Raw genomic sequence first — 20,247 nt, 5'->3', positions numbered from 1 at the left:
AACAGCACATAAAAACAGGGAAGTGAACAGTCAAACTCAGTCTGACTGTCTGTCTAAGTAGGAACATATAGAGCTGCAGAAGTAAGACTTTTTTATGGTCCTGTTCCTCATTTTACAGTTTTTTTTTTCCTGAGAAGCAGAGGGGAAGTATTTTTGATGAAAATGGTAACAAGAGCAACAGAGAGAAACATTAAAAAAAAAAAAAATTAAAAAAACTTTTAACAGATTTTTCTTTTCTTTTAAAAGATTCGAATACGTTGATAAGCTGATGAAATGATAATTGTTACAGTCTTAATAGCAAGTCTTCTCAGAATTGTTCAGAACAGCATATGTACTCTCCAAATGAAATGTTTTTAAATGATTAACTTTTTATTGTTGTTGTTGTGACCCGGCTGAAAAGCCACAACATAACTAAGGAGACGAACACAAACAAGGCCACCCTGAGGGGAGTCAGTTAAAAAAAACAACAACAAAAAAAAAAACTTCGGTATTCACAAACATATTCATCAATTATATAAACCCAGGATTTACCAAAAATTGGCAACAACAGCAGCAGAGCTCTGAACATCTTCCAATGCAATACATTTTAATTTACATTATATTGCTTGTGTTTATTTCTGACTTTAGCTTGTATTCAGCATTTAGTATGTCATTTTTCTTTAATAATATCCACATTAATTAATTACTACATTATTTATTTTTTTATTAAGTGTGTGTGACCAAACTGTGTATCCTAAAAAGGGAAGGCTTGTGATTTTAAGGGCGAAAACAGGAAGTTGTGAACCAAAACCCGTTTCTTTGAAAGATAGCTGGAAAACACCACAATTTTTAGAAACTCGCAATCTAACTGTTCGCAAAAACAAATCAGCAAGACTACCAAGTAATAACATGAACTAGGTATATGGACATGTGTTTGTCATGCCTGTCATCCTATAGACCGGGATAGCATACTGCCCACATGTAACTGTGTATGGCCTGAAAGACAAAAGGCCTCTGGTGGGTGGAAGGGGCGATACAAGTAAAGAGGAAAAAAAGAAGGAGAACGTCTATATGGGAACGTCTATATTTCCCTGGGAACGGTTCTGTCTAGCTGTCGAAACTCGGATACAGGAGGAATACTGTGGTTTTCCCCCCAGTTGCAGGACCCCAGACCAGGTTTTTACCCTCTTGAGGATTCTTCTGGTTCCATGGGAGTTTGCTCAGTCAGTCTGAGTCAGTGTTTTTCTTGACTTACAGAAGGCATTCGATCGTGTTCTGTGGGACGTGCTCCACGAGTATGGAGTGTCTGGCTTGGTGCTACAAGCTATACGGTCCTTGTACAACCTTTGCAAGAGCTTGGTTCACATTGCCAGCATAGTCTCTTACTTAAAGTTGAGCTGGAGCAGTTTAACCCTGAAAAAAGGTTGTTTAAAAGGTGGTTTACTTCTTATGAAGGTGCATGTGAATTCAATTTAGTTCATTTAATAGTGACACCAATTCACCTCATGGCACTTTGATTTGTAAGGTTGTAAGAAACCCCAACAATCCCACAATCCCCTATGACCAAACACTTGGGGATAGTGGGAAGGAAACCCCCTTTTTACAGGGGGAAACTTGCAGCAGAACCAGCCACAGAGAGTTGGGGGCGAGGGGAAAGACAAGAGAGCACAGAGAGGTGGGATATGGGGTCAGAAAAGCCTTGTCATATTTATTCTGGTTATCTATTATATTCAGACAAAGGCAGAAGACATCATCTCACAACTCACTTTAAAATGGACATTCTATTTCGAGATACTGTTGAGAAAATGGAAGAGGAAAAACACATAGTACTAAAAGACTTTTAAACCTTCAGAGTAAAGATCATTTTATATGCCACAGAAAAATGTAAATGTATACTCACTAAAAAGCAACAGAACATACTTAGTTGTCATAATTGCAAATGAATATATTATTGTTAAAGTATATTTCACTGCTTTCAGAAATATGCTCTGTATCCCTACCTACAACCTGAAACATCAGGATCGGACATGATGATATTTTGTCCCATCTTAGTTGAACCAACACTCTCAACTCTCAGGTCATCTGAGCTGCTTCCTCTTAAAGATTATTTGCTGATGTAAATACTCACATTTAAGTCAATTTTATTTTCCCTATATGAATCACGAAATGAATGTATATTAGAAAACAGGAAGTACATAAAAGTTGAAAGTTAAAAGGTTAAAGTTAAAGTGTCTTGCTCCTTGTTGCAGCTCTTTAGCAGTTTTTCTAAGAACTAAAAGGGAAGTATTTAGAATGTGGCTACAAAAGTAGCTCTAATAATAACCACAAAAACACCCAAAACCAAAAAGGTGAACACACTGGTAAACTGGCTGAAGGCAGACAAGCATGTGTTCTTAATATTACTGAGCACATGAATTCTTCTCTTTGGATTAATCTGTTTGTCTGTATGCTTTTTCTAATATTTAAGTTAATTAGTTTTTTTTTCCAGTGTGACATAATGTTCCCACCAGGTAAAACAGCAAATTAATAATAAAGAGATGCCAATAATTTTATTTGATGTGCCACAATGTATGTGTATGGCCTGAAAATGTGTATGTTTAATGTCTATGGCCTGAAAGACAAAGGGCCTGTAGTGAAAGGGGGGACACAAGTAAAGAAAAACATAGAAGAAAAACCTCTGTATTTCTCTGGGAAATGTTCTGGAAACGAGAGTCTGTCTAGTAGTCGAAACTCAGATACAGGAGGAATGGACCAGCACTTTACCCTCTCGAGGATTTTTGTGGGAGCATGGGAGTTTGCTCAATCAGTCTAAATGTGTTTTGTGGACTTGGAGAAGGTATTCAACTATGTTCCCCGGAGTGTTCTGTGGGAAGTGCTTCAGGAGTATGGGATTCCTGGCATGTTGCTACAGTACGGTCCTTATACAACTGTCGCAAGACCTTGGTTTGCATTGCCGGCTGTCAGTCAGCCCATTCCTGGGGGGTTTAGGACTCCGCCAGTGCTGCCCTTTGTCATCCATTCTATTTATTATTTTTATGGACAGAATTTCTATGCGCAGCCAAGTGGCGCAAGACTTCCACTTTGGTGATCTCAGAATCTCGTCTCTGCTTTTTGCAGATTATGTGGTTCTGTTGGCTTCATCATGTGGTGGCCTCCAGCTCACACTGGAGCGGTTCGCAGTCAAGGTGTGATGCAGCAGAAATGAGAGTCAGCAACTCCAAGTCTGAGGCCATGGTCCTCCGCTGGAAAAGAGTGGAGTGCCCACTCCTTGTCAGGGATGAGTTGATGCCCCAAGTGGAGGAGTTTAAGTATTCAGGGTCTTGTTCGAAGTCAGGGGAGAGGGAAGAGGGGAAAATGACAGATGGACAGATGCTGCGGCTGCAGTGAGGTGGACGCTGTACCGGTCCATCGTAGTGAAATAAGACCTGTAAAAATGCGAGTGTAAAAGCAAAGGTCTTGATTTACCAGTTAATCTAAGTCACTACCTTAACCTATGGTTATGAGCTTTGGGTAGTGGCTGAAAGAACCAGATGCCAGATACAAGCAGCAGAAATGAGCTTTTTCCAAAGGGTGGCTGGCCTCTCCCTTAGAGAAGAGAGAGGGTAAGGAACTCAGCCATGCAGGAGGGACTCAGAGTAGAGCCCCTACTCCTCCACATCGAAAGGAGCCAGTTGAGTTGGTTTGGGCATCTGAGAACAATGCTAAAAGAGTGCCTCCTGGGCGAAAAAGCTCTGGGCCAGACTCAGGACACGCTGGCAGCCTGGGAAACCCTCGGTGTTCCCCCAGGTAACCTGAAGTAGGTGGATAGAGAGAGGGAAGTCTACTCAGACAGCTGCCCATGTGGCCCTGGATAAGTAGAAGAAAACGGATAGACAGATGGATGTATGATTGACAATTTACTATTAGCAAAAGCACATGTAGATAAGGTGCTAAAGTAATAAACAGAGATCGAGGCAACTGTTGTTGTGATCTGGATCTATATCAATAAAATTGAATTGTAAATTGAATAGTATCACTGTAAACATAAAAGACTGGATGTTAAGACCTTTTGCCCTCTCTCAGAGCGGTAAGTTGGGGGTACTTCAATCTCTTTCCATCCCACCTGTTTCAACATGTGTCTCTGTCTCTCTTATATCTTATCTTCAATCTCAAACAGTATCAGAACTGCTCTGTCTTAAACACTGTCTGCACAACTCACTGAATAGTTCCTCAGATGCAAACTATTTATGTTTGTATTTCCTTGGAGGAGTGATGTTACGTCTTCATCATGAATTTTCACTTCTTCATTTTAATGTCACTTACTTTGTTTTGCTGCCTTTTTACATGGGGGGCAGTATCAGTTTTTCATGGTCAAGTCTGCTGACAGAAGAGGGACTAATTTTAAAGACAGAAAAATAAAACTTTTAAGGAAATTTGAGGGGGTTAAATACATAATATAGGGTGAAAGACAAAGCTGCTGCAGACAAATCAGTGGTGTCTGTAACGGAAAAAACACAATACAGCAGTGTAAAAAAGGCTATAAAAATGTGCTTAGACTTTAAACACCATGACATTTAAGACATTATCAACATGCAAATCTTAACCCTTTTTTATCTTCTGCCTTATGCACATTGAGTTTAAGTATAATGAAATGTGCTATATAAATAAAATTGCCATGGTCAGTATGGCTGGAAAAGTGTTAATATATTAATAAAGTTTTCCCTATTTGAAGCTAGAAGAAAAATTTGGCTGAGTAGCTCAGCTTCTCAACTTCTTAATATGACAGCTTTATCATTTTAATATGTTCTAACAAATTAATGTTTAAGTGTACATGTTAATCTTCAGCCTTGGTGGTGTTTAACAATCTGATAACAACAATTCAGATACTGACCTTTTCTATATGGAAATTTGATACAAGGTCAACAAATACAAATATGCAGTGGCGGTCCTAGCCTGTTTTGTGCCCTGGGTGAACACTCCTGTGCCCCCCACACACACACACACACACACACACACACACATATGGAGAGAGGGAGAGAGAGTATGCATAGCGTGCAAACTGCTACCAAACAGCCACTGGTGGTGTGTGAGAGGCAGATGTTGTCCAAGATAAGGACAATGTTGGATAATACCTCCCACCCACTCCATGACATGCTGGCTAGTCACAGGAGCGTTCAGTGAGAAACTGAGATTACCAAAAAGCACCACTGACCGACACAGGACACTGCAATGGTTACATCCTTTTTACACACACTCTTTTCTATTCTGTAATATACTTGTCAATTTTCTTGATATTTATTTATAATCACCTCTGTTAATCCTTGATATTTAGAACTGAGTGATCTGTATATATTAGTGCTATTTCTTAAATGTGTAAAATCTGTAACATATTGTATTGTTTGGAGTTTAGTCTGTTACTGTTACTATTTTTAGAATTTCTTCTTGGGCCAAATGTAACCCACATAATTTCCTTAGGGATTAATAAAGTATTCTGATTCTGATTGTTTCAGGATGACCTGCCATCAATGACACATCTGCTTATCTGTATCTTTTGCTCATTTCTCCTCCTCTTCTTTTCTCTTTTTTCTAAACTGAGCACCTGATGGCTTTGAACTTTTCTTGTCCATCTTCCATTGGTTTTAATTTTGCACTCCAGTATGAACACAAATCCCCCAACCCGAGGATCACCACAACATAACCTAACAGACCTACACCTTAGTTCACAGATTCACTTTGTCTAGGGTTTATTTCTGGGATTTCACACAACCCAGGATTCAAATCATGAATACATAATGGGCTTGGATTTACATCATTATGAATGCAATGTGCTCTATTTGGAAGAAGCAGGCCCCCCTCCCCTTTCGACGCGTTGTGTGTGAGACAAATCATCAAACTGTAAAATATATATTTTAAATTGTCATTGATCCCTTTACCCCCAGTCCTAAAGTGTATATTTATTTTCTTACTCTTCTTATATTTATTGTTTGTTTACTTGCACTGCTGTAACTGGAGCCCCGTCGTCTCTCTATATACTGGACTGTATATAGCAATAAAGTTTACTTTGACTTCAGCAGCAAGCAGGCGCACCGAGGGCTCTCGCGCTCACTTTTCGCGTATAGAATTTCGAAAAAACATCGGTGCAAATTATAAGTCTGTATCATGATGTCTGGTGTTTTCGTGTTTGTTGTTTTGTTTTTATTTTCTTTTATTTTGCGAGTTGGTTATTAGATGCTGCTCCAGAAAGCCAGAGAATCCCCCGCCGCCCCGGCCTCTCCTCTCTGTGCTGCAAGCAGCAGGCGCACATCGCAAACGAGGGCGCCCTTACTCCCAGCAAATGGGCGATAGAAAACCGATTGATGCCTATGACATTCCCAATATGCGCTGGCTGCCGTCGGGGAAGCATGAATACGAGCAAAAAAAATTATTATTATTTTTTTGCCAATGTCCGCGCCGCGGACATTCTTATCTTGCTTTCAGAGCATCTAAAATTATAATGGATGCAGCTGAAAGAATATGTCAGGGTCCCTGTGCCTACCCGGTCGGCTCAGCATGGCTACATGTTTTTATTTTCATTTTTGTTCCTGCTCTCTCCCTTCCTCTCTTTCCCTCCTCCCTCGGCCTGGGCGGAGCTTACCTGTGGGCTCCTGCCCCTGACCCACACACCTGTGGCTCATCACGAGTGTTCCAGCTCCTTTATAGGATGGCAGCTCTGTGTCTCTCATCGCTGGACCGTTGCCGACCCTCGTCAGTGTAACTCCAGCTCAGTTAACTCTAGAGTGTTTCTCAGTGACCTTCCATTGTAATCCCTTTGTGTCTCTGTGTACAGATCCCCTGGACCCACCCCTGTGTTTTCTGAAGTGATCGAGTGTGCTTTCTGTGGAGTGTGAAGAGGAGCGTGTGGAGTGGACGGAGTGTGTGCGTGGACTTTCAACGTCTTTCCCTTTCGTGTGTGGACCCCCGGAGTCTGGCCTTCCCCTCACTTTTGTAAATAGATCACCTGGTGAACTGTGATAAAGACTCTTGTGTTTTCGAGACTTGGGGCCTGCGCGTGAGTCCGTTCCGTCCCGCTGTGACAGAATAAGAGGAAAACCGTCCTACAAACTATTACTATTCTGTTACTTACACTCACACACTTCTGCTTTGGCTGCAGCTGTGATTTTTTTAGCGTCTCTCATGTGTTTAGCGTCTGATTTTTTTTTCGAACATTATATTTGTAATACTACTTGCAAATTACTAGTGTAATCATCTTCATTAAAAATGCAGCATCACTCCCTGTGCAGTTTGCGACTGGTCATATGCTGCCAGGGCTGCCTATTTCATATCAGCACTGGGAAACCCGTGGTTCATTCATTGAGTTGATAACCACCTTGATATGACCAGTTAACCCAGTGACTGACTTTGGGATGTTGAAGCCATAAACCAAACTATAAATTTATAAAAGAAAAAAAAAAAACAAGAAAAAATGTTTTACTTTGTTCTGTACATGGCCAATGTTATGCTTTTGTGTTAAACAAGAGACTGGGTACATCCTTACACACTGAGGTCACCTAGTGGCTGAGGTCACCTATTATAATTTTATATATTATATAAAATTATAATATAATTTTATATAATATATAATAAATGCTCTCTCTTCATACATATATATATATATATATATATATATATATATATTACATTTGTTCTTCACCTTTGCCTTTAAAAGAAAAGGGGGAAAAGGGGGGGGGACTAAAAAGGGGGAAAAAAACACTACAACTGAATATTTGTACATTTTATTTCCAGCTTACATAATAGCATTATTCACAGTTCATTTTTTGTGTAAAATTCAATAACTGACAATGGTCCATGATTTCACCCTTGTGCAGTAAAGAGGCTGTATTTTGTATCACAAGACAGAAAAAGATAGCTGATCAGGTTGTTTCACTAAGACATTTTGTAGAGGGTATAACAGTTGTGGATGGTATAGCTGTGTGATGATATTTTCCATGGTGTTGCTCAGTGAAGTCAGACAGAAACAGCAGAGTCCCCAGTGGTTTCATAGTGAATTGCAACTTCATCTTTATCCTTATAATAGGACACCTATGAAAAATAAATAGGTCAATAAGTCAATAAATAAATAAAAATGATCAGATTGGTCTTTCTAATTGTCTATGATTTGTGTTATAACCCTTTAATTTTGATTTAATTAAAGTTTAATTTCTTATGTTAGCTTGTCATGTGGCTGTGTGTGTGTGTGTTTGTGTGCATGTGTGTGTGGGAGAGTCTCTGATCTCTCCCACAGTCTTAACTCCTTGATGTTCCGGAGTTTCTCTTGTACTTGTGCTCTTTAGATTTTTTTTTCTATATTTTGTTCTCCCGTCAGTGTGCAAATGGTGTAGCCTGCTACAGCAGCTATTGGTTCCACCTTAACAATTGCATCCATCCACTTAAAAAAAAAAAAAACCCAAACTTTTAAGTGTGTGTTATCAAGGTGGTCTAATCTCCAGTCATGACCTTCACTCACAGACTCGGTCACATTTACTGTAGATGAACATCAAACATAGATCAAACATAGATCATCCACATATGTGAATACTGAATTACTGATTTTTCTACGTACTGTTGCTTGAACCATCTGTGTTTTGTTCCCTAAAAAAAGAGAAACAAAGGAATTAAATTCTATTTTGATTATTATTAAGAATTCAAATTTATTAAAACATCTCATTATTAAACATACCTTTGGTTCTGGCCCATATGTTGACCATTACCACAGCTGTTATAAGTGCTGCTAAACCTACAAGGACGATAATGGACCTCAAAGAAGATGAACCTGCAAAGAGAATAAAACCTTTATATTGTTTACTTCCAGCTAGCAATTCTGCTGGACTTTATTTTAATAAAAACTAACATATTTTTTACCTTTTGAGAATGTTTTTCAACAATCTGAAAATCGTTGCCTTTGTTGACTATCTCTTACTTTTTTTTTCTTTTAGATAACTGTGATATGAATTTATTTGTTGACCATCTCAAGTCTGGGAAGAGATAATGTGTAATATATCGATAAAATGATTTTTATTATTTTGTGCTTCTCATCAAACTATTCAGGTTTTATTTATGTTCTTCCTTTATCTTTTTTTCAAGGTCAAAACAGTTCGTTATTATACTAAATTTAGGAACTACAATAATGAAAAGGTGTTCTTTACTTCAGAGAATTACACTAAGAATTACAACTCCTTGGAATTATAGTCTGCTTGCCTATCGATTTTGCTTATCGATATTTTGTACTGACAGAAGATGGCGCTAAACATGTTTTTTATCATTTTAACTTTAAGCACTTATTTCATAAATCCAGCTTCACAGACAGTGCCCATGGTCTAAATTAGTGTTTATACATGAAGTGTGTCATGTCCACTTTAAAGCTGAGTGTCTGACAGACCCTGAACTTCAACAGATAACAACAGCAGTGATGAAGAGTCAGGCTGCTGGCTCCGTTTCTACCTGTTCATGTTTCTACAGTAGAATCACTGTGACGATCGCTTTGTTCTGGTTTTCATCTTTGCTTTATGCTTTCGGTTCTTTGTTCATATCTAAATGCTAAAAGAAAGATCATATGTGTATCCTTTTTAGGATAGGCTTTTCTGTTGGTGTGTGGGACTGTAACCTATAGGTTTAGATTATGTGACAGTGCATTTCAGCACATTTTACTGAGTAACGAGTTGTGTAATTAATTAATTTTAAGTGACGTACTGCATTACTTTTAAGAGAAGTGCTCTGTGTAATATTTGTAATAATTAGTTTTTTGAGTAACAACCCCAGCCTCTGTCAGTGCACCCCAGGGTGGCTGTGGCTACAACGTAGCTTGCCATCACCAGTGTGTGAATGTGTGTGTGAATGGGTGAATGACTGGGTATGTAAAGCGCCTTGGGGTCCTTAGGGACCATAAAGGCGCTATATAAATACAGGCCATTTACCATTTACCATTTACCAGCACTGATCACAACAAAGATTGAAAATGTCTCCAACATGCACAAACATTTGGCCACACAGCATGTAATTCATTTGCACAAATTCTGTTTAGCGATGGCGTTCACTTTTAAAGTGAGAGCCTAATGAGTACTGATAATAGAAACAATAAATAATTGAATTGATAAGTAATATCAATAATGGTATCATATCACTCTCCTTATATTTTGTCACTATTAAAGAAATAATCCATAAGAAAGAGAATCCATTCAACAGATAATCTTAATGTAACCATGATTATTGTTATGTTTCAATTTCTGTTCTCATGAAAAGGGAATCTGAGTAGAGAATAGTTTGAAGTAAATACTCACTGGAGACAACTGAAAGATCAAAATCTTGAGTTGGTTTTACTGCTGATGTGCAATGTTTGTAGCGGTAACGACCAATATCCTCAACTGTGAGCTTCTCTATAAGCAGAGAACAGTTCGCTGTAACACTCAATCTGTCTGATTTAGTTTTGGCTTCGTCACCAATCTTCCCAAGTGTGATCAGATCTACTGCTGGTTGATCTTTTGAAAAAAAGGTCCATGTAGTCTTGTCACATTTATTCAGGTCATCAGTCACACACGGACAAGGCAGAATGACATCATCCCCAACTCTCTTTACAATGGATATTGCATTTCCAGATACTATTGAGAAAATGGAAGAGAAATTTAAAACACACCTATTACAAATCAGATCTTTTTTTTTAAACCATCCGAGTAAATATGATTTTAGATGCAACAGAGGTTTATCAATGTATCTCATACTCAATTAAAACAACAGAGCCTGTTTAGTTGCCATAATAACTAAATGAATATATTATTGCTAAAGGTATATTTTATTGCTATTAAAAATGAGTTCTGTATCCTTACCTGCAACCTGAAACATCAGGATCAGACATGACGATATTTTATTCCATCTAGGTTTAACCATTGTTCCACCACTCTCCACTCGCAGCTTCTCTGAACTGATTTCTCTTAAAGACTATTTGTAGTTTTTGTAATTTGTAATTAGTGAGTCACTTCCTCATTGTCACCTCAGGGATTTTAGTTTTTTTTTTTTTTTTCATGTTTTTGCTAATTTAAATGCTTATATTTAATTTTATATTCCCTCACCAAGGAATCACCAGATAAACATGAGTGGGGAAGTTGAATGTGTGACTAAAATTGTATTTTTCTTTAATGTACAGTATATTTATAAATAAAGTTGGATATATTAGAAAAAAGGAAGCACATAAGAGCAGGCACATAAGAGCAGACAGTTGGTTATTCACTGCTATGAGAAAGAAACCTTTTTTTGTTCCTCATTACAGCTCTTTGGCAACCTTTCTTAGAATTAAAGGGGAAGTATTTTTGGTGAGAATGTGGTGAGAAAGCTCTAATAATCATCACACAAACACAGAAAACACAATGGTTAAGACACTGATGAACTGGCTGACGATTTGGCAAGTAAGGCAAGTATTCTCAGTATTACTCAGATCCTCTACCAGATACAGTGCCTCAGACCCCAAATAATGTAGATACTTTAATTTAAAAACAAAAAACTAGTTTATGGCTTTAGTAATAACACTTTAGGGATAAAATAATTATGTAGGGTATATAACCCTATCACATGTGTTAGGGTTATATAGGGTAGATATGTCCAGATATCGATTGTATTGATTTTGGTAGTGGTATCAGATTGATACTAGCATGACAGAATCTGTGCTTAATGGGCTTTTCTCTCTCGTTCCATGCTTATAAAGTTACAGGTGTCTTACACTTTAGAAAGGCTAAATCTGTTTCGGGTTTGTGGTAGCCTAGTTGAAGAATATGATGTGAGTTTGTATCAATGACAAGCTGAGATAAAGGTGTCCGCTCCTATGCCCTCTGACTGCAGTTGCTGTCCATGGTGCTGATTATTGGTACATCAGATTATAGTTGCACTTACCAAAAAACCAAAAAAAAAGAGAAAAGAACAGTCTGTCTGATTTATCTTTAGCAATCTACACCACGCACCACACCAAGTTTAATCACCTCCATTTTCAAGTTCCAAAGAAGAACTTGTAGCTTATCAGATTTTCACAGAGCAAAGTGGCGTCCTCTCCAACTCAGAGTGTAATTGGAGTAACCGCTGTAGAATAAAAAAATACATAGATAAATAAAGGTGCAAAGACAAGTCAAAACAAAAAATTGCATATTTGCATCACTTTTGGTCCCAATGAATAGTAAAAGTGCTTACTGACGTTTCGTTCTTTCTTTTTGGCTAAACTCTTTAGATAAATAAATAAATACATTAATAAAAAATTGCATTTATTATTATTTTAAATTATTAAAACATTAAAACTTATATGAATTCAGTTTTCATATTTGCAAATGTCTACATAGTCCAAGTAAAATCACAATGCAATACAATGATAACACAAGCTCTGTTTAATTATTTTAGGATTGTTTTTTCCTTCATTAGAATAGAAATCTTTACAAAATAACTAGTAAACTTCAGCTATTTGATCAAGTTTGAATCACATCAGCAGGATGAGTGCATTTAAATCCCTGAAAGATGCATCAGATTTAATATTAATATTACTTAATATTACTCACCTACAGTTAGTCATGGGACTGAGGATTTAAGAAGGGTTTACTAGTGGTAGTATGTGGTCTACCTTAAAAATTGTTAACTTCTTAAATGAGTCTGGATGTAGGAATATCTGGAAGGATTTTTTGGTAAAATGGGCAAAATTTGAGATTTTGTATATGTTTTCACCAGCACACATCCCAGTATCCTTCTGAATTCATAAAAGAAATGAAGTATGATCTGCAGATTCTCACTGCTCCTGGTCATATGTGTAGACTTTTTAATTTTCAGGTCACACTGTAATGTATTATGGTAACACCGTCAGTCAGTGTCTTTTGTTCTATTGCTGGATTAATACTCAGTGAAATATGAACTAAAGGGCAGAAGTGTGCTTCTTTGCAGCCTTGGCTGGTAAGTTTACACTTCACCCTCTTGTCTAAATATGGTCGTTCATTACTCCAAAAACCACACACCCATCTCAGTGACTAAAATGTTAACACTGTGGTTAACTGATGTCATTGCGCTGTCACGGTGGCCATCTCTTATCAAATATAGCGTAGGGACCACACCAGGAGATATTTTTGACCTTAAAAACTTTTTCACAGTTAGGCTCCTTGTGGAGATAAGAGGTTAAATGCATGGGAAGCTCAAATTATCAGCACATATGCAGCTTTAACAGCAGGAACTTAGTACTTTTCAGGCCATATAATACTATAACTACTTAAACTCCATCAGTTTGTTCTACTCAAATAAATAAATATATTTATGTGAATATGATAAACCATTTATGGTTAAATGAGTAATGATGTCATGATGATGTGATAGTTCCTTATTCTGGTGAGAGTTGCCGCAATAGTCATGCAATTTTCCTTATGTCCCATTTCCACAAAAATAACTCCACCAGTAATGAATACTCAAACAATACATAGTAGGGGTTACCAATTTTTTAATTGCATTTTGAATTTTGATATGAAAGACTTTATAAAATAAACGTCTTTTATTCTCAAATTGTGGCATGGAAATGCATTTTTAAGCTTATTCTTATAAATGGAATGAAATGATTTTAAAACACTGCAATAAAATGGGCAGTTTTTTTGCTACGTTAATACAATTTTCCATTCAAGCGACGTCACAGAGGTCAAGAAAAAAGATCCAGCAACTGCTTGCATCCATGAAAAATATTTAAGTAAAAAAAGTGAGAAAGAAAAAAAAAAAAAACTTACGGTATAAAGAAAACTTATAGTACATAATCATAAGATGACCTGTATTAACTTTAACACATACTTCACTCCTGGTAAACAATCATGTGTGTAAGAAACACAAATACAGGTAAGAGGTACATGGCATGAGCATGTGAGTGAAAATCAAGTCCCCTTTAGGAAAAAAAAAAAAAACAAGTCAGACAAAAAGAAAAAAAAAAAAATACTTGACTATGTCCAAGTGAGCCTTACACATCTGTAAAAAGTTAAAGTGTGGAAACATTGTGATGTGTGTGTACAACAGCGATTTCTCCTTTTTGTCCTTGTTTTCACTGAAAAAGCTAAACTTTAAAAATAAATCTCTTTTCAACTTACTTTGTTCTTTTTTTCTATTCAGCAAATAACACATAGCACACAAACATTGCTGTGACTCTGTTCTCTCCTCATTTAGACATCCTCACTTACTGCATGTTTACCTGCCTCTATTACCACATAATAGTACAAATCAATCATTCCCAGTGACTGAGGCTGCAGGAATGACCAATTCATCCATGGATAAAATGTCTGATAGTAGCTCAACATCCAATTTACAAATTTACAAATTCAAAAGCGAGAGAGACAATAAAATGTCTTTAGAAGATTTCAGGAGGTAGAAGAAACAAATGTTTGGGGATTTTTTTCAATATCATGAATTCAAAACAAATTATTTAATCAACTCACTCTTATCCTGGCATTTCATACAAAAATGAGGACAGCTGAGTTACTGATTCATTATAACAACATTTTACATCCCTGATTGTCAAAAAAAAAAAAAAAAAAAAAAAAAATGTTATTTTAATTTTACTGCCATGAAGTCCCTGAAACATTAATGTGTAGACGTACTTGAGATACCATTTTGTAAACATTACTTTTCTGGTGTGGGGATAAAAAACAAAAATTAAGAAGAAAACAAAAAAAAAAAGGCTAAGTGCTCGGTGGACACAAAGAAAAAGCAAACTTAAAGTGTACACACTTTTTACGTCAGTGCAATAAATGAAAAAGAAAAGAAAAAGCACTTGGTGTGGATGCAGGATACTGGCTTTCTGCAGCAGCTGGTTTGTGCGACTTTTCACATCTTCGTCATTATCTTGCGTTCACTGAGGCTTCAACAGCCCCGTCAGCTTCACAGTCCCTGATTTGACTCTCGACTCTCCACCAGCTGGACCCGTGTTGAGGGAAGGGAAAGAACTTCAGCTAGCAGCTGTAACTTAAGGTCATGCCCCCTGACCCATTTTTGATTAGTCCACTTTCCAAGCCTTTTGAAAGGTACACAGCCAGAACGTGGAAGTCCTCTCCTGTGCTCTAAGCTGGCTGGTGAATTCATCAAAGTGGCTGGTCAAGCTTTGGAACATCAAAACAAGGTGTCCTGCCCTTCCTGATTTACACTGAAAACAGTCTCTTACATCCACTGTGCCTCATGCTGATGAAGCTGTAACAAAGTGCCTCAGTTTGCAGGGGGACTATTTTTTTTTTCTCTTTTCTGGAAAAACCTCGGTAACAAAACTAGAATCTCAGTTAAAATAACAAGAAAAATATACACAAATGTGTGTTTACAATAGATTATGTACATTTACACAAGTGCTTTAAAAAGTCAAAACACATGGCTGCCATTTCCAAAGTGTTCACAAAGAAAGTGCCGTCATCACTTTGCATGACGTAAACATCAGACACTGATTGTTTTGCTGCTGGAGGCGACTTCAGACCACTTTCGCACAATCTCACTAACTGGGTAACAAAAACAAAAAACCTTTCAGTCATTCATCAGCTTACCAGAAGTCAGGAAGTATCTGATAAACATCTGACATACACAGCATGTCAGTCAGATTTCCAGCAACAACACAACGTGTGCAAAAATGTTCACAAATGCAGGCAGCATGTTGGTTAATGGGAAATTGTACTACAGTGAATAAAACTCCCTACATTGTATTGCAGTGTGTTAAAAGGGCCAAACTACATTTAACTTTCCATTTTAATTTTCCAATTGTGGGTATTAAAGGTTAATCGCATATCAGACACTGTAGGTCAGCTCCGATTTGAAACTCCAAATTGTGGTCATGATGCATCCTGAACCTTCAGCAGTGACTTCAAATGAACAGTCATTTGCTCCCGGCTTTGGTTGCTCTTAACAGGCTCATTTTCGCCGACCCAGTGGCTGGGCGGTTTCGGTAAGACACTGGGTGAGGGTGGCTCACTGAACTTAGCTCCAGCATAGACCTTCTCACCATCTTTGAGGTATTCAGGTGCAGCTTCAGCAGGCGGTGCATTCACAATCTTTACATTGTTGGAGGGGTGGAGGGGCTTTTTCTGCTCTTGAGCCTGATGGACGGAGGTGGGTTTATTCGGTGTGCTGTTATCTTTCTTCCTTGTGGGGTGAACAGCACCAGGTGTTTGGCTCTGCTTGGGTTTGTGGCTCCTGGTGTTCACATTATGGTTGGTCTGATCATGCTTAGGCAGGTTCCGGTTAGCTTGACTCCCTGGTTGTGCAGCCCCTCGCTCCAATCTGCCACCTTTGAATTTCAGCAGCTGCAAAACACAAAGTTTTTAATAAAACTGGATTAATATTCATTGAAATTTAAACTAAAGGGCAGACGTCTGCTTCTTGACACTTCACCCTCTTGTCTAAATATGGTCATTTATTACTCCAAAACACACATGCACATCTCAGTGACCAAAATGTTAACACTGTGGTTAACTGATGTCATCGTGATGTCACAGTGGCCGTCTTATTAATTATAGTGTAGAGACCACAGTAGGGGATGTTTTTGATCTTACAAACAAACATTTCCAGAGTCATGTTGCTTGTGAAGATGTGGGTTAAATGCATAGGTGGAAGCTCAAAATATCAGCATAGATGCAGCTTTAAGAGCAGGAACTTAGTACTTAGTACTAAAATCTTGGGTTTTAAAGGTTCTTTTGCCATCTTGGCTCAAGCTAAACAAAAACAAGAGGAAAGGTGATGAAAAGGAAATAAGGGCAACATGGCTAACCATTTAATCACTTTTGTCCTCCCTACCCCCCCCAATCAGCCTTTGGAGCCAAAATGATAATTTCATTTAAATAACATTTAATCAATTATTGAACGCTATAATCATAAAATGTGGAAGCATTTGGCTTTGAAAACAAAATAATGCATAAAAAACAGTCACACATTATCATCTTTTAGGTTTATGTGGTAAAGCTGTTGTCAAAAAGTTGCTTATTTCTACCACCGGTATTTACACATCAACATTATGAGTCATTTGGACTCATCTGTGTGTACAATTATAACTTTTCTGCTTGAAGAGTTTTTCTCTCACAGCTGCTGAGACAAACACACAGCCTGTAGTTTAGGTTTCACTTTTGGAGAAACTGACTTACTCCGCCAACGCTTCAAACCTCCCTCTTACTCAATTTCATTTCTTATTATCTTCTGTGCATATCCAAATTCACACCTGTTTACGCAGGCATGGCAATGTCTAAAGGAACAAATTTACTGACACCAATGTTTTGCGTAAAAATCCAGTTGTTGACTGTTACCGACTCCTGATTTTTTTTGGGGGGGGGGCAAATTTCATTATCAGAGTATAACCACAGTGTAGAAAGTGAGTTAATGAAAAAAAGAAAAGACCCGCTGCCATTCAGATGATGTCATTATTTCGCAATAACCTGATAAGCTTGGAGGGAGGGAAAACCCTGTTTTCTGATATTCTCAAACATGCAGGGTTTCTCCTGACTCAAAACAAGCCATTTAACCACAATTGGTCCACTCTGATATAGGGCTGCCACGATTAGTCGACTAGTCACGATTACGTCGACTATTAAAATCGTCGACGACTAATTTAATAGTCGACGCGTCGTTTGAAGCTTTGTACGCAGGAATAAGTAGTAGTATTTAAGAGTGTAATAACGGACTGAAACAGAAGATGGCAGCACTGCATGTACAAGGATGCCAGCTGCCGTTAAACCCCGAAGAAGAAGAAACTGTGTCCCAGAATTCATAGCGCGGCCCAGCGCAGTTGTCAACAATGGCGGCAGCTAGTTAGTTTTAATATTACTCTCATTATTCTTTCTGGGTCACAAAATAAACGTTTAACATATTTTCAGGTGAGAATGTAGCTGTGTAAACCTCAAATATCTGCTCAGTCTATCAAGACACCACATATTTTCAAAAGCGCTCCGACGTTTTCGGAGACGTCTGTTACCCACCAGCTCGATAGCGAGCCGGGTTTCTAGGCTCATTAGAGTCGGTGAGAACACCGGACTCCCGGCAAATCGTTTTCAAACTCACCGCCGTCTTTCGCTACTCAGGTTAAACATGATATAGAAATCACTTAGATAACTTAAAAATGATATTGTTTGGCTTTTTTTTTAGTATTTTATTTGTTCCTGAGTAAATTGGTTTGGGTGAGAAATAAAGTTATAGTTTTTGCACAGATGAATAAACGTCAAGCAGACAACTGATTATCAGAAGTGTGAGATGCTCGAGAATATACTCCGGTGTCCTGTTATATTTTAGATAGCAAGGAGCAGACGGCTGAGTTTATTAAACTTCACTGAAACAATCTGCAAATTTCATTAAAAGTGTAATAAACTATCATCTTGTCTTTATTTTTAGTTAGCACATACCTTAAACACTTCAAGCTGTAAGCTAATGATAGTTATATAAGAGCAGACGCATGCTGGTGCAATAAGCTGTACATTTTACATCCAATGGATGCATGATCTGATTAGTCGACTAATCGCAAAAATAATCGGTGACTAGTCGACTATCAAAATAATCGTTTGTGGCAGCCCTACTCTGATAGTTTGTGTTACTATAAGTAACAGAAACAATTAAGCTTGAGTAAAATGAAAGATCCAGTTTGAAGAAAAATATGATTGAAACTGTTGTTAATACAGTCCAGGTGATTTTCCTTTGGTGGAGGCCCAAACAAAGCTTCTTAGGCAGGCACCAAACATTTTTAATAAGCAGGAACAACATTGCACATTTATAATAACGCCAACACGTCCGTCTGTAATACACTTTCTATACCAAAAACATGTTTTCATTGTCTGTTTTGTGGACTCTCCCTTCTGCATTTATCTGACAGACAAGACTGCCATCCATGCGTAATTTGGAACATTTTTTCCTCGGTTAATCAGCGGGGCGAAAGAGAAACAAAGACTCGACTCACGTCACCTTCAGGAGAAAGAGTGGTAACTGCGTCAGTTACAAACGCCTCAGGCAAAACAACTGGGTTTCACCCTAATTAGTTTTGTATGGGTATCTTTACGTGTACTTTTGCATGAGTCTGCATGAACATTTTTTTCACAAATACTTTAATGTACACATGGCTGCAGACACTGAATTTTCATTAAATGTTTGGATTATAAAATATAATGAAGAACCAACTTTCCCAAATTTAACAGTATGCCAGAGAGAAAGCAATGCATATGCACACTTGTAACAAACCTTAAAACAAAATCTATTTGTTAAAGCTTATTAGACATTTTGTACTTTCTGAAAGCAACCGATATGATCATACACTTTGTGGATCATAGTGTTTCCCATTTGTGGTTTTAATGGCCTTTGCTCAACCTGCTACAGGTTTACTTAGCAGTTCAGCACCAAGCCCTTGCAGGGCTGCAGTGCAGCAGATAATAATCTGTACCTCTTTCCTGACTCCATGTTTGAGGGGATGGAGGGTGAGCACGGTCTCTCCGGGCTCGGTTCCGCCCTGAGCTGTGGGTCTGTGACCAGTCGAGGCCGTCAGGGTGTTGTTGTTGTGGTGGTGGTGGTCCGACAAGCGGCTGTTGGGGCAGTTTCTCGGGGGTTTGTGGTGATGCAGCGGCACTGCGTTCCGCAGCTTCCTTCCGCCTTTCTTCAGCAGAACCTGCTTCGTTTTGTTCGTCACATCGCTGCTGGAAATCAGCGATATCGGGTTGTTATTTTCGACGTTGCCGATGTTGGCTTCATCGCCGTAAGCGGTAGATCCGTCCAACATGTCTCTGAAGTGGCGAAAACATAAACAGGCTGTCTAATTCCTCCGCGGCTGTTGTTTTAGCTAACAACGTCACAGGCTAACAGTTAGCTACCAATTAGCTAAGTGGATAATTCGCTTTCCTTTTTTCGAGCTGCCCTCACACAGAAAACAAATACTTAACGGATTTAACGTTAAAGTATCTCAACGGAAGCTCCTGTGTGGAAACTTAAGAGTTTTTTTTTTTTTTCAGTTTTGCTGCCGCTAAAACATGGATGGCGCGTCGTACAAAATGAGCCTCTCAAAGCAGAAGTGTCAGAGAGCTTAAGTGACCCAAAATAAATTACGTCACTTCCGGTAGAACCTTTCAAAATAACACGACTAACAGTGCACCCGTCAAAATACAGTAGGGCATTCAGACCAATGATTCAGACCCCCACCCCAAATTATTAGATTATTAATAATGAAATGATTAAATTAATATTTTAATCAAAAAATCTAATAACATTTGTAACCCATATAAAATACAATCTTAATGAAATAATTAAGTATCAGCATTTAATAACACTTGGAAG

General features: G+C 38.1%; 1 protein-coding gene across 1 annotated transcript; it reads right to left on the bottom strand.

Annotated features, from left to right (window-relative positions):
- Positions 1-13,855: 13,855 nt before the first annotated feature.
- Positions 13,856-20,007, bottom strand: pnrc1 (proline-rich nuclear receptor coactivator 1). Its single transcript, XM_031748198.2, has 2 exons — positions 19,364-20,007; positions 13,856-16,256 (listed from the first exon to the last, which is right to left on the bottom strand). The coding sequence occupies exons 1-2, from the start codon at positions 19,694-19,696 to the stop codon at positions 15,786-15,788; spliced, it is 804 nt and encodes a 267-aa protein (XP_031604058.1). The 5' UTR covers positions 19,697-20,007; the 3' UTR covers positions 13,856-15,785.
- Positions 20,008-20,247: the final 240 nt, after the last annotated feature.

The sequence above is a fragment of the Oreochromis aureus genome, linkage group 15 (genome assembly GCF_013358895.1).
Source record: "Oreochromis aureus strain Israel breed Guangdong linkage group 15, ZZ_aureus, whole genome shotgun sequence".
NCBI classification, from domain to species: Eukaryota; Metazoa; Chordata; class Actinopteri; order Cichliformes; family Cichlidae; genus Oreochromis; species Oreochromis aureus.
The sequence above is the reverse complement of the archived record's forward strand: the minus strand, read 5'-3'. Positions and strand labels throughout refer to the sequence as shown.